Source organism: Drosophila busckii, chromosome 2R (assembly GCF_011750605.1).
Source record: "Drosophila busckii strain San Diego stock center, stock number 13000-0081.31 chromosome 2R, ASM1175060v1, whole genome shotgun sequence".
NCBI lineage: Eukaryota > Metazoa > Arthropoda > Insecta > Diptera > Drosophilidae > Drosophila > Drosophila busckii.
Window position 1 is genome coordinate 2,748,527 of NC_046605.1, and position 20,571 is coordinate 2,769,097.

The following is a 20,571-nucleotide window of genomic DNA, read 5'->3' on the forward strand; positions in this document are numbered from 1 at the left end:
TTTTTATTTAATAAAATGTGCTCACAAAATATTAAAAATGCGTAGAACTCGACATTTTGCTCAACAAATATTTTAATTTATATATTTATTAAACAAAATGTGCCTACAAATTAACAAAAATTCGTAGAACTCTGATTTTTACTCATTATTATTTTTTTTTACATATTTAGTAAACAAAATGTATAAACAAAATATTAATAATGCGTAGAACTCAAAGCTCTGCCTATCAAATATTTCAGTTGTTATATTTATAAAACAAAATGCATTTAAATAGTACTAGAAATACATTGAACTCAACATTTTGATTAAGAAATATTTTAGCTTTTGTAGTTTTTACAGTCTAAATAAATTTGCTTATTTATTTTTAAAGTTTAATGCAAACTATGCAAATCATTTAAGATTCTATGCTTTGCATATTAATTTGCAACAAGTAAATTTCAATTAAAATGTTAGCTTCATAAAAATGTTACTGCTATAGCTTAATAATTGTATTTAAAAAAATGTTAAAAGTTTCTATATTTTTGTTTAAGTTTAGTGCAGCAATTATTTTAGTTTTGGTACTTTCAGTTTAATAGCAAACAAATAAGTTGCTAAAGTCTAAAAATTACTTTAAGCTAACTTAACTTTCATTACTTGCATATTTAAATTAAAATTCTAAAAATTAATTTAAGCAAATATATTTATTAATATTTCCGTTCCCATCTCTTAACTTTCATTACTTTCAAGCTTAAATTAAATTTCTAAAAATGTATTCAAGCAAATATTTATATTAATTTTAGTTTTTGCATCTATTAAATTGCATTACTTGCATATTTAAATTAAAATTCTAAGCAACTTTTAGCTTGCATATTTCAATTAAAGCTTATAGCTGCCATTGGTAGTGTATTCTGCATTCGTTGTTGACGCTTTTTTAACTATTTTTTGTGCGCTGTGTGTGTTTTTTTGCTTGTTTGGTAAGCTTTACATTTTCGTTTTCATTTAAGTTCTTTTTGACTTTGCCTGTTGTTGTGTGTATCTCATTATGCGTCAGGCTTCTGCTGCTGCTGTTGCTTTTGTTGTTGTTGTTGCTGCTGTCTGCGTCTTGGGTTACATATATTTCATATTTCATAGTCATAACCGCAGTCTATAGTGCGGCGAGGTTGTCACTTTTCCTGTGGCTCACACAGACTTGAGACGGAGACGGAGACAAGACTTGGGTTGGTTCACATTGCAAAAGTTGCCTGTTCAAGTGTTTTTTTGTTGCTTTTGTTTGCCTGCGCTCTGAGGCAGGAAGCAACAGGCATAAGATACTGAACGCAGTTCAACGTGTGGCAGGATTGCAGGCAAAAGGATTTTATTTTTTTTGCATGTCAGCCAGAGTCTTTTTATGTGTGTGGCTTCATCGATGTTGCAGCAGCGTGTCAGCCACAAGTTAAATGAGCTACGACAGGAAGTTGTGGCAGGGGCAGCTGTTGCAAGTGCCCTGCTAGCTGCTGCTTGTGCCACTTATTTTTTGTTCTTAATTAAGCCATTCTCAATGGAATCAAGAAATTACACTTTAGCTAAAAAACTGTGTCATTTGCTAAACGCCAGACACGTACGCGCCAGGAAACCAATAGACAAGCCACATAGCGTCTAAACTAAAGACTTTGACTAAGACTTAGTCAGTGGCATCAATTTTTCGTGTGTGTGTGTGTGTGTGTGTTGCAGTAGCTAAGAAATTGTCACGTTTCCAACAACAAACGTAGAGCGTGAGAATTAACAGTCGCAGCCTGTCTATGTGTGTCTGTGTGTGTGTGTGTGTGTGTTTGGCCTGGAAAGGTACTTTCCATGGTGAAAATTAATTGCTGGCCATGTTATCGTTGCTGCTGACAGTCTGGCTAAATTAATTGGCCAAATTTTTGCAGCGCTTACAAATTAATTGCAATTGCTTTTCGTTTTCATTTATAAATTTTAAACTGCCAATTGTGCCAATTAAAATTACATATGGCGCACTAATTTTTAGTTAAGGCAATCAGCAAAGTGCAGTCGACACACACACACACACATATACATATCTATCTATAATCAGCCACATTTATGTGTGCTCATAAATATGCAAATATCCTTTAAGTACGCTTAATGTTCGGCCATTTGTTGTTGACTTCGACTTCGACTGCGACTTCGACTTGGCCACTTGACTCGATTGGACTTGGCATTGCAGCAGCTTTGCTGCTACACGTCCTACAACTCCTAATGGTATTAATGGCATGTTTGGCATTGTCGCAGTCATCTTCTTTGGCTATTTACATGCATGTGCTGGCTCGAAGCCTCAAGCTCTTGGCTCGAACCTCTTGCCTCTGGCCTCGACTGCGTTTTCGTTTTGTGCGCTTTGCAATTTCCTTTCAATTTTATGGCCTCATAAATAACACCTACAGCTGCTTAAGCCAAAGCGAGGGTGGCAACTAAAGTTAAGTTACAGCAACTTGCAATTACAACAAAATGTTTGACAAACTTTATAGGAAAGTTGATAAGTATTTAATGCAAATAAATTAATAACATAGGCAAAAATACTTAAGCTTTTGATTAAGTTATGAAAGTGAAAATGCTGCTATAAATATATTTATTATAAAAAAGAATTTAAGAAATAATGCAGATTTTCTCTGCAAAAAAATAATAAGACTATTAAAATTTGACAAGTTATTAAATTCATACAGTCACATATATAAGAAAATATATTTAAACTCTTTTTAAATTTTTAAGATTATTTTCGCACTGCTCTGTTTTTTGAATTTTTTTTATAAAAAGCAACATACAACGTAGTTAAATTTAATACTATAAATACAATATATACTTATATTTTCTTAATTTCTTAATTTTTTTTTATTTACTGTATTACAAAATAATTTATTTATATGCTCATAGCAAACTTTGGATTTATTGTTATAAGTTTTGAGCGTATTTATTGAGCTAGAACTTTGCTGGCAACCCTCGCTTGCCTATATGCTTAATAACCTTCTTAGTCAACGTAACCTAAACCGAATGCTGAGCGTAACTTAACTAAAAGTCAATACATTGTATTTGCAGGATCAAAGGAAATACCAGCAACTGTGAAGAAGTGACCAAGCGATAAAGTTCGAGCGACAGAGCGAACGAGCGAGACCCAGTCGAGAGTAATAAACAATTCGCACACTGTGGCCAGCGTGAGACGAGCAGCAAACCGAATGCAGTATCTCAACTACGCGCTGCAAACATCCACGCGACTGCTGACCAGCCAGAGCCAGAGCCACAGCCAGAATCCCAATCATCAGCAGCAGCAGCAGCAGAAGCAGAGCCCATTGAGCCAGGCGGCCATCGAGGCGGAGCGCGAGCGAGACCGAGAACTTGAGGAGCAAATTGCGCACGCGTGCTGCAGTCGTGGGGCTCAATTGCTGAGACTGCGTCAACAGGAGCTGGCCAAGCGACGAGCGCTGGAGAGGATTAGCCTAGAGGATCAGCTGAACGCGAATCTTGAGAGCGACAGCGACAGCGACGTAGCAGAGCGACAGAGCAGCGAGACAGAGCAGGATCAGCAAGAGGAAGGTGCCGTCGGTGGAGTCAGGACGTCAGCTCGACCACAACCGCAGCCAGTCCAATGAAATTTACTCTCGCTTAATGTGCAACTGGCGCGCAGCAAGCTGCTCTCGTTCTTTAATCGCGACATGGCCGCCACCGATGGCCAAATCATTTTGGCCGCCTCGCGCTTTGGCGACGCCACGCCCGTCTACTTGCGCGACTTCTCCAAGCAGCCGCTGCCGGCGGTGGCCAAAATCATCAAGGGGCAGCATCAGGCGCTCGGCGTACCCACGCTCTCCGCCCCCTCGCTGCAGAGCACGGCGCTCTTCCTGAGCGCCGGCAAAAAGTACCAAATTCTCGCCCAGCCCATTAAGATCAAGGAGGGCCGCAAGCCACAAAATGTGGGCGCCAAAGTGCTCATCCCGGAGACCTACAGCGGCTACTTTGAGCTGCTCAGCGAAGACGGTCGCTCCACGCGCTGCATCGATTCCGTGCTGGAGCTGTCGCGTCGCCGCAACGCGCGCGTCCTGGTGCGCGAAACCTTCCGTTGCCATCAGCTCAATCGCACCATCCACGCCGGCGAGCTGCTCACCACCATGAACGACAACGGCAAGTACCTGCAGTGCCGCAACATCAAGGACGAGATCATCAATCTGCCCCTCGATACCAAAGCCAAGTTCTCGCCCATCGCGCGCGAGGACAGCATCAGCGGCGTCCACACCGTCAAGAATCTGCTGCTCAAGCGCATGCCCGTCATTGTCAGGTGAGCCCCAAAACCACAAAATTAGTCAATAAACGAAAGCAAAAAGTTATACTAAGTAGTTGCTGATTAGCAGAAGTAATTAAAAATCTTTTAAATATACCATAGATAATTCTTTCTGGGCTGCCATAGACAAATTTAAAATAAAGCCAAAGTCCACACAGATTTCACTTTATTTCAATTTTTATTATGCTTATGATTTAAAGCAATAGCTTGGACATAATGTTTACACTAGTTGCTCATTCTAACAAATTTATTTATTTATTTACAAGTTTAATTATTATACAAACTAATAGAATAACTAAGGCCATCGACTTGACTATGACTAGCATGTATTATATTCTAAAAACTTAATTAATAATTTAACGTTATTATGGGTAGGTACGCTGAGAAGCGAGTTGGGTTGGATCTGGCCAAAATGCTGCATCCTCGAGTTGCTAAGTTGTGGGCAGGTATCCAAAATGTGTTGCGTTGATAGTTCAGCTCCACATTTGGGGCAACTGGGTCTGGGGTTTACATTTTAGCAGCTGCTCATGGGTTATGCTGGTATGCCCAGCTCTGAGCCGGGTCATCACATTGAAGGATAGCGCACTGGTTTCTTGTTGGGCTTGTATTGTTTTAAACAATCCATCAATCTAACAATTCACACATTGATAAAGTTGAGCTCCACTTTGACTTGCTTGTCAACTAGTCTTAATTGCTTTCGAAATTACATTAAAATATACATAAATAGCTTAAAGACAGATACATGGTCAATATAAAAATTAGACTGGTATAATAAAAAAATCATAGACAATTTTTTGAATTAAAATTATTTTTACTAACGCCAGCATTATTAATATTAATATTAGTTGGGTAATCATTTCACAATGTAAATGAGATTTCTTTTTAAAATAAAGCAAACATTTGAAGATAATTTATATAAATATATACAACTAGTAAGAAATACATTGACAGGCTCCACAACCACGAAAATTATTAGGGCTTAAGTCTAGTAGACAAAAGTTTAATAGTAAGAAGACTGAAAAGATGACACAGTCTCGATCTCGCCTATAGATAAATCCAATAAACTGAAAAGATGTTATGCATAAAGCAGGGCACATTGGAAAATTGGTATCTGTTAATTTAATATTAATTATATAATTTACTTATTGTTTGAACAGACAGATTGCAAACAAAAAAGAGAGAAAAGACAAAAAATTCTTATATTTATTTAATTATTTACTTTAATTGTAGCCTAGAATTAAATTCTATGGTACAATTGGTATAGCCAGAGCAACAAAGGCCTTCAGGCTGAAAATTCTTTTAACATTTATATATATAGCAACTCCTTGTCATGTAGCTTAATATGTCAGTGAGCTTTGAGGCTAATTGCAGTAGCTAAGTTATCATTAGTTCAGCTTTTAATAAACATAAACTAACACAAATAATTATGAAACATTATAGCCAAATATGCAGCATTATATTTTCAATATTTTTCTATTTAATTTACTTTATAAGCTCTTACTTTAATAATTGACTTAATATTGCTACAGCTTTATGTAGCTACTAGTCAATGCACTTACTTAATCTTTGTCTAACTTTTATTTCCATTCCCCTCACTCTTTAGACTGGTGCATGGCAGCGCGCCCAAAGGATTGAAGCAGCCGTTTGTGCCCGAGCTGCGTTTGCTGGGCTGCGTGGAGATCGATCGCATGTTTGCGCTGCCGCTGCAGAAGGACACGGATCTGGTGCCGGTGCCATTGAATGCCAAGATTAAGCTGCAGCGTGCCAAGAACATGGAGCAGCTGGAGCATTTTATTGAGTACACGCGCTTTCTGGACAAGGCGCAGCGTTTGCTGGCGGATGCGCGCGATCGCCTGCAGATCGTCGATCTCAAGCTGAGCGAGAAGGAGAAGAAGGACTCCAAGTTCAGCAGTCGCAACAGCGCCGCCAATCGCCTGCCCCTGGTCATGCTGCCCTCCGCAGCGGGCGTGGCCAGCGGCCTGGCCGAGAGCGGCTATGTGCTGCGCAAAAGCGCCAGCTGCGATAGTTGGTCCAAGCAGCAGCAGCAGCTGATGAACAGCAGCGAGATTGCCGAGGAGTACAACGAGATCGATCATATCTATGACTATGTGCGTGGACTGACGCCGCTCTCGAAGGGATTGGCGCGCTTCGAGCCGATTTGTGAGTCGCCCACCATGAAGTCGCATCACACAGACAGCAGCGGCAATGGCAACTATTGCAGCTTGATACGCGCGCCGGCAGCAACACATCACCAGCAGCAGCAGCAGCAACATCATGCAAGCAACAACAACAACAACTACAGCAGCTTGGAGTCGAATAAGCGCAGCAACAGCAGCAATGGCATGCAACAGCAACAGCACCAACACCAGCAGCAACAGTTGCTGGTGAATCACTATCATCACAGCCATATACAGGAGGACATCAAGCCGGTGCCGCCGCCCATTGAGACCATTCCGGGCAAGAAGCCAGCGGAGAAGCGTCAGCGTCCCACTTTACCAAAGCTTTACATCAAGAACTCCAATGGCAGCGCCGGCAGCAGCAGCAACGGCAACTCCAGTCACAGTCACAGCCATAGTCACACACACAGTCACACACAGCAGCAGCAGCAGCAGCTGCAACAGTTGCCGCTTTCCAACAGCAACAATCTGAATAACAACAACACGGCTGCTGCTGTTGCCAGCGCTGCTGCCGCAGCAGTTGCTGCTCATCATGCACACACACATGCGCACGCTCACCCACATGCACATGCACACACACACGCACACTCGCACACACACGCACACGCAGCGCTGGCTCACACACACCATCACGGCAAGGTGCTGACGCCCAACAATCATCTGCCAGCCAAGGAATCGCTCGAGCCGCAGTCGCCGCTGTTTCATATACGGTAAGCACTCGCTAAAGCAAACAGACAGTAGAGTATTTTAAGCAATAGTAGTTGAATTTGTTGAATTTTAATATAAATTACAGAACAATAATGAAGCAAATTAGTCATGATTTTATTCTCACCTTTCAATCTTCCATTGAGAATTCTTTTCATTTATTTTGAATAAACTTTTATAATAACAAACTTTTCTTCATTTATTTGTAATCTCAATACATCTAAACTAGTTGAGCAAAATGAAAAATAAATATAATTCAATCATTAGTTCACTTCTAATACAAATACAAATCAGCTAAATTCTAATCATTTTAAATATAAATAATTATGTAATATGTTAAATATTTATATTAGGAAATGTGAGTGATTAAATAAATAGCAAAAAGTAAAGCTTCAATTTCAATGCAATTAAAAATATTTTATTAAATTTTGTTACTATTAATCAGCATACGTTTTATTTTCTTTATGCTTTAAATTAATATTTTATATGTTTTGCAATTTATTTATTTTATTTATGCAATAGCAAAAAGTGAAGCTTCAATTTAATAAAATATTTTGTTATATTTTGTTATTTAGACTGCGACTGAGCTGAAATTTCAATCAGCATTGTTTATAAATTTATATAATATAATTTAATTGTTGGATGGCAATTAATTTATATTATTTGAATATTTGTAAATTTATAATTGTGACAAATGCTCGTCAGAAAAAATAAAAGTTTATTTTGTAATTTCTATACTTTCTTAATGCATTAAATTATATTTTTATATTTTTTTGCTATTTATTTAATCACTCACATTTCCTAATATAAATATTTAACATATTACATACCTTTTTCCCGTTTACAGTTAGACAATATTAATATCAATATTAAATATTTTATATATTTCTTTTCAACTTTCAGTTACAAAAGTCTCAGCAGCCTGCAGCTGACACCAGACAGCAGCAACAACACAGCGGCGGCATTGACGCCGCCAACGATCTCAGCCAAGGCGGCGGCGGCGGCGGCGGCGACTGCAGCTGCTGGTGGTGGTCAACAGGCCTCGCCGGATGTGCTGCTCAAGTGCGGCAGCATACTCAATGCGCATGGCTATCTGGCCCAAAGTCACAGTCAGAGTCACAGTCACAGCCGCAGCTCGAGCAGCAACAATCATCACAATCCGCGCGAGGGAACGCTGGACTCGTCGCGCAGCGGGGGACGCACGTCGGGCGATTCGCAGAAGCTGCCGGAGAAGAAGACCAGGCGACTGTCGCGGCCGCGCAGTTTGTCCAATCTGGTGTGGGATCTGCGGCCGAGCAAGGAGAAGTCCAAGAAGAAGCTCTACATACACCACTTCGATCAGCGACAGCAGGCGACGCTCTATCTGTAGAGGCGTCTCCAGCACCACCAGCACCACCAGCAGCAGCAGCAGCAGGCGGCGGGTGTCAAGTGTAGTAGGAGAAGATTCGTTGCCAAATCGTTTTGCTGCCATCAACGACAAAAAGAAAACAACAACAAAAAACTTCACACAGACAACAACGACAACAACAACAACAACAACATGAACAACAACAATAGGAAAAACAAGATGAAGAAGAAGAAGAAGTAAAGCAAGCTTTGTGTGTGTTCCTGCAGGTGAGTTGACGATGAAGAGTGTTTAGGGGAGTTGGGGACGGGGGCGTGGCAATGCAAATCGTGCTGCGTTTTGATTGTTTTGCTTATTAAATTCGTGCAGCTTAAAATCAACTAATTTCCTTTTCTCTTCCTCTCTCCCTCTCTCTCACTCTTGCAGCTTTCACCCATTTTTAGCTTGCAGCAGCAATTTTAATTAACATTGAATTGTGCCTTCCCCTGCGCCCAGAACGATGACAAAAATTATAAAAACAAACAACGAAATTCCATAGAAATATTTATGCAGAATATTTTGACTGGATGTTGACGAGAGAAGGAAACCCAAACGAATTCCTAAACACACATAAAGCGCTGTTGACCACACACATACACACACACACAAGCTCACTGATACACACACACCACACCACACACATCAAGTCTATAAAATTGTGATTTTAATTTTATGTTTAATTTAATTTAATGCGACAACATAGAAACTTTTTTTCGTAGCTCATAATTAAACGCGCGAGTCGAAATCGAAATTGAGTAAAATACAAATTATATATCAAAAGCCATTTATCATATTTGCTTGTCGCTCTCTTAGTTGCAGTCACATATTAAATTAAATAACGGCTAATTTAGCAAACGATAAACCGCATTAATTAATGAAAACAACAACAGCAGCAACACAAATTGTTAAGCTTGCAACAGTTGCGAGCGCTGAACGTTTGGCTTGCAGCAAATATCAAAATAAACACAAACATATACATAATATATATTTATAGCTAAGCAATATTACGCATAATCATAATAATTAACTTAGCTGCAGTTATGCAAGAACAACAACAACAACAACAATTATTAACAACAATGTTATGACTAAACTAAATAGTTGAAATGAATTTTTTCTCCTCATAATTTAAATGTTGTACGTTTGCAAGTTTGCAATTTTAATTCGAATAACTAACGCTGTTTAGTCTTTAGTTGCACAGAGCTACACACACACACACAAACACACACTCTGACGAGTGTGCGAGCGAGAGAGCATCTCGCTTGTGTTGTCTCTGCCTCTCGCAATGCATTGTCTTAGTCGTTTAGTGTGTACATTTTAGTTATTACAATTACAATCGCTTGAATAGCATTATATAAAATATATATGAATATATCTGTATGCATAGTTTATATTATATACCTTAACTTTATTCCATTTGTGTCTAATAAATGTCTCAGAAAAAGATTTCAAAATAAATTGTATATGCAAAACAAAAACAACGCATTGGAATTTTGTTTTATGTAAATTTTGTTTGTGCTTTGTGGGCGTTCGTTATATAGCAATGAAAGCTATAACAATTTCTATAGGCCATATAAGTCGAGTTTAGCCAGCAATTAATTCAGTGGAATTACGAGAGTAAACTACGCAGCTAAAAATTGCAATTAACGCAAAAGCGAAAGCAAATTCAACTTGGAATTGTTTGCAAATTGAATTCAATATATACAAATTTTAAAATTGATATTTTAAAAATTTTTAAAAATATTTAAATAAGTGTGATTCATGTCTTAATTAAATTGTCTTATATACAGCTTACAGCTGCTACAAAAAATTATTAAAAATATTTATAACTAACATACTTCATTTAAATAAAATTCAAGTCACTTTGCCATATTTAAAAATTTAATAAAGTTATCTTTGCTTTGTTTATTAGCCAATTTGAGCTTTCAACAGCAACAGCGCATTTGCTTTGCAGCATGTTGAAATTTTTGGCTAACATAAATAACTGTTTAACAATAAATTACACAGCATTTAGCCGTTGCCTATCTAGATGGCAGCATTTAAAGCAACAACAACAACTGTTTGATTAAGCTTTTAGAGCAAACAGCTTGCAGTTGCTATTACCAAATTGGGCACAAGCGTCGGTCGGGCAGGTGAAAACGGCGCAATTGTTTTGCATTTATCTAACGCATTGAGCGTTGTGCGCTGAGCGTTGAATTTTCAATATACTAGCAGCTCGATCGTTTAATTTATGGATACATGCCAAACGCTTCCTGCTGTGAGACAATGAGGCGCAACACTGGCCCCGACACCTGCTAGGCACCTGTGGCGCCCATTTGGGCAAAAGAATTAAAGCCGAAATTGGACTGCATTACCAATTTAGCAATGCGGAAAGCGTACGGCGTACGGCAAGTCAATTGCGTTAATGCTTGTAATTAGTTGGCAATAACGAAAGATTTTCATATTGGCCGTGTCTGCGTGTGTGTGTGTAGCAGCAAGTTTGTTGCCTAAGTCTTTTGTTATGACGCGCATAGCAAATGCTATGCAAATAGCTGCAGCTGCTCGAATCTCGAGCGCTAAGCTGGCTGGCGGCAACGAATTGAATAACATGAAAAATGCGCTTACATTGCGATATCATCACGTTTATGACGCTGCCACAATTAATCAACGGACATGCAAGCGCTAAAAGGCTGCAGCTTGAGCGAGCGAGAGAGCGCGCCTAGAACTTGCAACTTGCAGCATAAACGTTTCGCTGCTCATCAAATGTGCAATTTATAACATTTTTCTAGCCGCCAGACGCCTACGCCTGGCAAGGCTTAGGCTTAGGTCCCTAAAGTCCCCACAGCGCACAAGCAAAGAGTCTGCAGTGTCTGCATGTTGCACAACCATTTGCTACAGTTATGGCACACAGGAAGAGCTGCAAGACTGCAGCAGCTGTGGCTGTAGCTCATCCGTTTGCGACGACGACTGGAAAAGGCTTTTGGGTCTCATGTGCCGGCGATTTGTATCGCTGTCTGTTTAAACTGTGTAAATCGCCCTAAACTACGCATCAGTTTCGGTTTCAATCTTGAACTTGCCTGACTGCCTGCTCCCCCCGCTTGCCAACAAACGCAATATGTTTATTTAAAAGCTAAGCTACAGTCTCAGTCTCTGAGACTCTGAGCTTGAGGAAGTGTTTTCGTTACGTTTAGCGTGCAAGAGCAACTTTATCGCGATATACTGTGTACGCGATATGCGAACGTAGCGGTAACAAATTGCTCTCTACCGGCCAAAGCCAGCGTCCCTCCCCCCCAATGCACACGCCTTTGCCGCCGCAGCTGCTGCAGCCATTGTGTCCTGCCCCAGTTCTTTGACTTTGGCTTTGAGCTGCGCTTCCGCGTCACATGCACACAATTAAAAGTGCGCGCAGTTCAATTACATTTGCCATTACTATTAGCCAAGCAGCCTCTCTCTCTCTCTCTCTCTCTGCCTGTATTTGTTTTAGGTTCTGCATAGATCAACTCAATCGGCAATTACCTGTGTATACAACGGTTCGTTGACTTGCAGCTCGACTCGGCGCATTGCGCAACTGTTGCAAGTTGCAAGTTCTGGGCTGCGATAATCATTCAAATTTACAAGAAAACAATCAAAAAACAAATTCCTAGAACACAAATCGACGAAACTCATTTCATTTCAATTAAAGTTGCACGCCGGCAACACAGCAGACGAGCAGCAGCAACCAGCGTAGGGCCAGCCAAGCGGGTGTAGCGCAACTGCAGCGTGCAAAATCCAAAAGGAAAACAAATTTAAATAAGACAAACGTCAACCAATTACCGTCAATCGCATTTTCCGCAATATTGCTGCTGCTGCTGTTGCTGTTGCTGTTGCTGGCAACCTTTGCAGACACAAAATTGCCAAACGTTGTAGGATGAGCTTGCAGTTTGCTGCAGCAGCAGCAGCGGGCGCGCATGTGCAGTTACGTTGGCAACTGCGTCACACAGCACGCGAAGAGGTCAAGGAACTGCGCGCTGGCATTTGCATAAGTTGTCTGTAAAGAGTTAAAAGCGAGAGGAGTGGCAAGAGTGAAGTTAGCTGAAATCAAATCAAATCCAAATCCAAATCAAACAAAACAAACAAGCGACTGAGCGAGAGCGACAACAAATCGAACAAATTTCCATGCTGCTGTGAAAATTCCGCAGACAACGACAACAACGACGACGACGACAACAGCGTTGTTGCTAGTTGTTCGGCTTGGCCATTGGCTTGGTTCTATGGCTGATTTGGGGGCCACAGCGCGCAATTATCCAGCGCGTATTTGCTTTTGACTTTGACTCCGACTACGACTCTGACTCTGACTTTGACTTTGAGCGCTCTGACGCTCTCCGTGTGTATGTGAATGTCGTTGCTGTCGATGCTCTAGCTGCGGCGGCAGCAACTCTTGCTCGAAACCTTTCTTCCACTTCCACTTAAATTGCCCATGACGAGCTGGCTGCACTGCAGTGCAGCAGTTTGAGCAACTGCCTGCCTGACAGTGTGTCCAACTACAGAGCTGCAGTGTATCCATCATCAGCATGCGATTCTCATGCGAAAAGGTCAACAGCAGCAGCAGCCGCAACAACAACAGCAATTGAGCTGGTCTTAGAATTTCAATCATTGACTTTGGCCAAAGTGAAATGCTTCGATGATTTGGATTCTGTAACCGTGGCAGCTGCAGCAGCAACAGTTGCTGCTGCCGCTGCTGCTGTTGTTAGTTTTGTTTGTTGTTGCTGCTGTGCGTTGTCGCTGCGCGTTGCCCACTTTGTTCTGGAGCGATATCTAGCAGCTAAAATTGCTGTTAGGCAAGCGATCACGTTCGCTGCATGCATACAAAGCAGCAACAGCAGCAGCCAGCGCTCAAGATTGCAACTGCAACAGCAGTTGCTGCTGCTGCTGCTGCTAGTTGCAATTGGCCATTTTCAACGCCAGTTGATTTTTCATTCGATCCATTTGAAATTGTTTGATGGCTGTTTGATATGGCCATGATAGATGCCAGCTCGTTACGAGGCTAACAACGCGCACTCGCAGTACTTCAATCATAAGCAACAGCAACAGCAGCAACAGGCCCTGACTAACTGAATTTAGGACATTCGTTAAAGGCATTGCATATGTCAGCGCAAAACATGCATGAGAATATATTTAATTCAGTTTAAGACTGTTGATGAACATAAATTATTGGCAAGCTCATAAAAATATCAAGCCTGGCCCAGACCTTGGCTGCTTGTGTAAATATTGAAATACTTAAATGATATATCTTATTTGTTTAGTGATTCAACAGATTGCCGCGCTCTCTTTGTTATTTCGCTTAATTTGACTGTTTAAAATTCATTTAGTGCATTTGCGAAATGAGTTAAAATCAGCAACAGTGCTGCAATGCGTATAAAATCAATAGCCGAACTCGCACACACACACACAGACACGCACACATACGCAAGCAAGTTGTACTGTCAACAGTCAAGTGGCAGTGCATTAAAATTGTAAACTTCAACAGCAAACAAAAGCCACAAACAGACGCTCGACGCTCGATGCTGCTCGCTCGATGCTCGACGCTCACTTGCCAGGCTTTGGTTTGTTCTGCTTCACTCGATTGGCCGATTGGTTGCCCGCAAGCAACAGCAGCAGCAGCAGCAACAACAGCGCAGCAGAGGGCAAGTGGCAAGTGGCAAGTGCAAGGGCAAGGACAAGGAGGCGAGGCGCGTTGTACAACTGAAAATTGTGCACATTGGTCGCCTGGGTATCCGGCTTATAAGCTGGCAATTTCAAATTGTGCGTCACGTACACGCATAATGGGCAAAAGTAATGAAAACATATGAACAGACACGCAGGGCAGGCAGGCAAACAGCGAAGGGCGGCAACTGTTGCTGCTGTTGTTGGTATTGGTGTTGGCTGTTGCTGTTGCAGGCACTTGGGAGGCATGGCTTGCCACATTTCCAGTAGGCAGGTTGCAATACGATTGCAAATGTACAAAATAATAATTTGCAATACGCTCAGTTCAATTATAGCAACAACAGCAGCAGCAGCAGCAGCAACAATTGCAAGTGCAACAGCAACTCCTTTTGACTGGGAATCAACTCAAGTGCGTATCATTTTTGCCAGTTGTGCTCATTTGGTAGCGTTTTTTATTGTAGAATGCATTGCTGTGTAGCAGTCATATAATTGATATGCTCTAAGTAATTGGCGCTGACCACGCGAGCAACTAGTTGCTGTTGCTGTTGTTGCTGTTGTTGTGGCTGCAAGTGAGAGATCAAGCAAACGATTTGTATATCAGTTGATCGATTGCACGATCGTTTGTTCGATCTACGGACTGGCTGGCGACACACAGGACCACCCCACTGGCCAACTGTCCAGACATACAACGCGCGCCTAATTGCATAGCCAACAGCAACAGCAGCAGCAGCAGCAGCAGCCGCAGCAAACTTTAATGTATTGTTAAATTTTGTTTATAAATCAAAAGGCATAATGCCTGGCAAGTCATTCTGAAGCGCAGGCGTTTCATGTTGCTGTTGCTGTTGCTGGTGGGCCGTGTCGCCAACATGTTGTCGGCGCTATGCTGAAAGGCTTACGTTTGATGTCGCCACATTTTGTAGTTTCTGCTGCTGCTGCTGCTGCTGCTGCTGCTACAAAACTGCCATTTATAGGCAATTAGGCTTTGATTTTAGTTGCACTTTGAATGTTGCTGTTGTCGCTGATGTTGCTGCTGCTGCTGCTGCGGTACTGCGAACGCCATTAATGCAGTGTATAACAAATCATGGCTGCAATTAGTGCGTGTTTATGACTGCCTGCCAGAAAGTGGAGTGGGCAGCTGACCAGAATTTCAGCGCTGCATATTTTGTCGTTGAACGTTTAAAGATTGTTCAGCACTAAAAACTAAAATTTGCATGCTACGTTATCAGCAGCAGCGGCAGCAGCAGCAACAATGGCGACTGATGATGATGATGATGATGACGACGATGGCCAACAGCAACTGGACCAGTATGTCGGGTGTCCAGTGTCCAGTGTCTAGTGGCGTCAATAATGGCCTGTCGCTTGGGCTTTGGTACGAGCTACATGACCATAAACGGCCGCCGGTCATATTGTTGGCTAACAACAGCAGTTGATGTTGCTGCTCTTGCTGCACTAATTGCACTATCAGTGTGCGGCACACACACACACACACACATACTATATATATGTGTGTGTGTGTGTGTATATAATTCCTTTAATGACATAGATCATGCTAATATAATTATATGCATAGCAAACGATTTTATATACACAAACTATGCGCTCAGCTATCAGCGCGTTGATATCGTATCATCAAATGGAAAAGCAGCCAAGAGAGAGCTGCGGAGAAAGAAGAAAGCAGCGCGCATTATGCAATGCTCTCGCATTGAGTAAACATAACATTTAGAATAAAGCCAGGCTATAGTTTATGCTTGCAGAAGAGAGTTCAGCCACACAATTTGCATACCAGCAACAAAAGGCAGTGAGGCACTAGCTCCTCTAACTGGGTCATTAAGGCTCCAAAGAGTCAAGATTAAATGCCGCTTAAGTGCTCACGATTTGCCAGTTTTCCCAGCCGCAAAAATTGCTCAGCTCAAAAAGTTAGTTTTGCTTTCTTGCTGCTTTTTTAAATAATTTCTATATTAAACGAGCCTGAGAAGTGATTTGCCTAAAGCCAAAAAATCATAAAGTTAAAGCGTTGATAAGCAGCGTCTATATCAGCAGTGATATATCAACTGTCTGCGGTGAAAGAATTACCCAAAGCAACTTCAAGCACATGACTTAGCCGCAACAACAGCAACAACAGACACAAAATATTGTAAAAATTTGTAAAATGCTTAAAAAAAATGGTAAATGGCGATGCGACGGTCGCGCTGCTTAAAATTCCAAAGCAAATTGCGCGCAACAACAGACACAATGTTGCTGTTGTTGTTGCCGGCAACAACATTCAGCAACATCACAAACATCAATTGACCCTTTGGTGCTTTAGGATCAAGCGTAATAATCGCTAGCATAAAAACGCTTTGCACTCACCCAACCTGCGGCCCCCAAAAACATTGCGCTTGGCTTAGCCTACCCTAGGCTTGCACCTCAATTGAAAACCGCGACTGCGACCGCGACCGCGACCGAGACACAGACGCAGCAAGACCAAGAGCAACACACACATGTGCTCTTGACTCTGCACTTGGCAGCTGACTAGCCAATAGCCCTTGGCATTGGCCAATGAATGAAGATGAATCGCCAAAGTCTCAACGCGTTTAATAAAACATTAACTTAACCATATATATTCTCGATCCCCAGTATGTTCGTGTCTGTGAATTTCAATTGAGCCGCCAGCCATGCCAGGCTTGCTGACAACTATAATATTGCGCTGCTCTAGACTAAGCTTTAGTTAGTCGCAGCCTGTGCTGAGGCTTTCCATTTCGTTTTATTCTGCAATAGTTTCGATTGCATGTGGGCAGCGCATTAATTGCTCATTTTCAGCATAGCTATGTTATGTTATGTTATGTGTGCCAACGTTCTGCGCGTCGTTTTTCCACAATTTATCTTGCCAGCCAGCCAACGCCAGAGGGTCAAATTTTGCATGCTGTCATCCTATGTATGTGCCCTGATCCAAGCTACAAAGAGTGCAATAGTTCGTTCCGTCTAGGCTTGCACTTACTATGGGCACAATTCCTAATTTTGTGCAGAGCTTTCTCTCAGCTTATTCTATTAACTGGCTACAGAACAATTGTTATCTTCATTAGCAAAAGATTCGATTCCTTAATGAAGTCAAGCTATGCTACATATTAACCTCAGTCTGCAGTTCGTTCCACCGTGCGGCAAGCGAAACGAGTGCAACACGAACTATTTAATGGAGCTGGCATGCTTATGCTCATGCCAAAGCCATGTGAGAAGAAGACATCTGGGTTGCCCAGATTTTGCCAACGCGCATATGTAACTGTGTGTGCCTGTGTGTGTGTTGGTGTGTGGGTGTCTGGCACGGCCGTTAATCAGATTTGCTTGCAGGCCTTTCATCAAAGCATATGCGGCATAGCATCGTCATCGTCGTCGTCGTCGTCATCATCGCCACATCTCTGGGCCGAAAAAAAGAGCACAGATTAAGCATACGACGTGTTGAACCCGCGCTACGAAATGGTCAACTAACGGATCGGCATGCGTTAACGTTAACGTTCGCCTTGACTCCACAGCGCAGACATTTATAATTTATTATTGCAAGCGCACAGTGGTTCATAGACTCAAAACAACAGTTTGGGAACTGAAAGGATGTTTCAAAGACGAAGCTAACATAGCTAACTAGCTAATGCATACTGGCAAATGCTTGAACTTAATCTTTAGAATCATGTGCTGCTTATTATTATTATAAGCCAACAAAAGCAATAAACCAACAAGTCAACTTTATGTAGAATGTCAAACTTTGATAAGCTGTAACTCAGGGAAATGGCGTCCGATATCAGATCACTTTGAAAAGCTGTAAATGAAAAAGATTCCTTTTCAAAGGTTATATGCATATATAGATACTGTAACTCAGTGATTTAAAGCCACGCACAATGTACACAAACCCGAATAGAACCATGGAGATCGCCCCTTGATCAGTCGAATGCGAGACTGTTTCTTCAATTGAGAGCGAGGGTTCGCTAGGGGTGTAGACTTCAAATGAGAGCTGTATTTAAATAAGAACATACTTACCTTACTTACCTTCACTCTCCGCTTTACTTACCTGCGCCGTCGTTTAGTTTTATCCAATTCAAATTGAACTTAGCATTCAAAATGAATATGGTTCTTGTTAAATTAAATGCTATTGCACGTTTTTTTTTCTCTTGAAATTGTAAATGTAAATAAGTGCTCATGCATTTTACAGATTGATAATAATTAGATTTGCCAACTGTATTTATACAAGTCTGCTCCACTGTGCAGCGTTTGAGTGATCTATTGCCTGTCCCAGTCGAAGCCAAAGTCGCTTTGCAGGCACTTGTTGCATAACAGAACAGTTAGAATGATTTTCTATAGCCCCCCAAGGGCAGCAGACATATGATTAATGGCTGGACAATCGGCTTATTTATCATTGGTAAACTTTATTCTTTACATTTACATACATTTCATTTAAAATTATTGTGTCCAATAGTAGCATGGATTACATTTTCAAGATAAAGGTAAAATTGTAATATATATCGAACGATAGTTCGACTTATCTTCTAAATACCTTTTAGACATACACATATACATATGTAAAGTTTTGTGAGTGTGTGTTTGTGTGTGTGTGTGTGTGTATATAAATTGTTCAGTTACGCGCAATTAAAAGAGATTGTGTGTAAAAAGAAATGATTTGCGTTAATAGAAACTACGTAAATTTTAAACTAAACTCTGGCTACTTTAGATTTATGAATATAATATGTAAAATTGGCTGCGTACTTCTAGTCCTACTTCGCCTACGAAAGTGCCGTCCAAAAAGTGCGCAATTGTTGCCAGCTCGGCTCCACTGTTAACTCGTCAAAATGTACAAAAAATCTGAGCCAAGAGACCAATTTTGTCAAATCAAAACTATAACTATTGCTGCTGCGCCTATTGCTCCTATGGTTCACGGTGTTCCTTCTTAACCAACGGCTCTTCGTCGCATTGCTTGGTGCGTCTGCTTCTGATGTTCTTATTGCAGCTTTTGTTGTGATTGTTGCCCTGGACTTTCGATGACTATAATGGCGGCGGCTCATAGTGAAAACCGGGATTGTTGAACTTGAATCGCGCTATCTCAAACTGCAGCGTCTCATAATTAATGTCTGCTAATCGTTTTAGCTGATGCGCAATTTCCTGCGTATCCAGGCTGCTTAGCGCAGCGCTCAATGTGGTGCTCTGTCCATCGTTGTGCAACTTTGGATTGTGCAAGGTTGGAAGCGAGCTGCCCGAATGTATCGATGCATAGGAGCGCGGCGCGTTCTTGACTGCAAAACAAATGAGAAGTATTAAGCACAATTTGTCTTTCATACAATTGATCCACACTTACCTTCGTAGACGACTTGATCTCTCCGTAATCGCTTAACGGGCAACTCGCCATTGATCAGCTTGGTGGCGCCGCTTGTGCCCACTGTGTGTATATTCGGTGCGCAGACGTATTTGACGGGTTCTACGGGTTGATCGCCGTGATCATTATCGTCCTCCACGTAGGAGGTGTTGTCCACTACAATGGTGCGGTAGCCGCCACCGCCTGTGTTTACTGCCGTTGCACCGCCAGAGCCATCAATGCCGCCGCCAGCCTCGTGCAAGCCCTCATCGGTGAGGTCCTCCTGGTCCACGTGCTCCTCTACCATTTCGTCGTCCTCAACCTCATCGTTAATTGCCTCTTCAACGGCAGCTTGCAGTTCCTTCTGGAACGAGGCTGATGTGCGCTGTCCCAGCTCCTCCATTTCATCATCGGGATCTTCTTTCTCGGACTTCAGATTAATTAGCGACTCGCCGTGGCCAGGCACTTTCCCAAACAAATTAAGCGCGCGTGTCTCTAGTGAACTCATAGCAATGTCCTTCTCACTGGACATCAGACTACGTCTGTACTTGCAGCGCGTAGTGTTTTTCCAGTCGTTCAAGCGCTGCAACAACAACAAGAAAAGTGCGCGTCATTTGCCGCCAAGACTTCCGCATAACCTCCCCCCACCAGCCCAACCAACAAATTGCGCATTTTCTACGCGTAACTCACCTTACGCCACTCTTCGGCAGTTAGTGTGGGACCAGAGCTGCATTTATTAAGCCTGTCCGAGAGCTCCTTCCACTTCTTGGTCAGATAATTCAGATCATAGTCGCGCGGCACGCGTCCACTAGCGAAAATGGGGTCGGCCTCCATTAGGTCAATATACATTTGATATTGCTCCGAAGAGGTGCGCTTTTTACGCCTATCCATTTTGCGTAGTTTAATATGGATTTGCAAGGGCTTACCTTTGGCTGGATTTGCACACAAAACACGTAAAATTAATATCGACGCTACCAAATTTTGGTATGCAAACAAATTTTAATGCGGTATGGATTTTTTAGTCCGTTCCTTTGAGCAGAAAATGTTGCTGTAC

The 20,571-nt window shown here is 41.7% G+C and overlaps 2 protein-coding genes and 1 long non-coding RNA gene across 5 annotated transcripts in view; 2 read left to right on the forward strand and 1 right to left on the reverse strand.

Annotated features, from left to right (window-relative positions):
* The window catches only part of LOC108596557, a 99,207-nt gene extending 90,563 nt beyond the window's left edge, over nt 1-8,644 (forward strand). For all 3 annotated transcript variants that reach the window (XM_017982455.1, XM_017982456.1, XM_017982454.1), the window contains 3 exons: nt 3,046-4,276; nt 5,883-7,166; nt 8,065-8,644. In XM_017982455.1, coding sequence (XP_017837944.1) covers nt 3,660-4,276; nt 5,883-7,166; nt 8,065-8,530 — 2,367 coding nt within the window. In that variant the 5' untranslated portion in view covers nt 3,046-3,659 and the 3' untranslated portion in view covers nt 8,531-8,644. The remainder of the gene's footprint in view (nt 1-3,045; nt 4,277-5,882; nt 7,167-8,064) is intronic.
* An 84-nt stretch (nt 8,645-8,728) lies between these two features.
* LOC108596558 lies at nt 8,729-10,023 on the forward strand. Its single transcript, XR_001915053.1, has 2 exons — nt 8,729-8,775; nt 8,933-10,023. It is a non-coding gene; the product is annotated as an uncharacterized LOC108596558 (long non-coding RNA).
* Nucleotides 10,024-18,607: 8,584 nt separating this feature from the next.
* LOC108595243 lies at nt 18,608-20,542 on the reverse strand. The gene is made up of 3 exons (XM_017980442.1): nt 20,208-20,542; nt 19,521-20,100; nt 18,608-19,458 (listed from the first exon to the last, which is right to left on the reverse strand). The coding sequence occupies exons 1-3, from the start codon at nt 20,406-20,408 to the stop codon at nt 19,211-19,213; spliced, it is 1,029 nt and encodes a 342-aa protein (XP_017835931.1). The 5' UTR covers nt 20,409-20,542; the 3' UTR covers nt 18,608-19,210.
* Between the last annotated feature and the right edge of the window lie 29 nt (nt 20,543-20,571).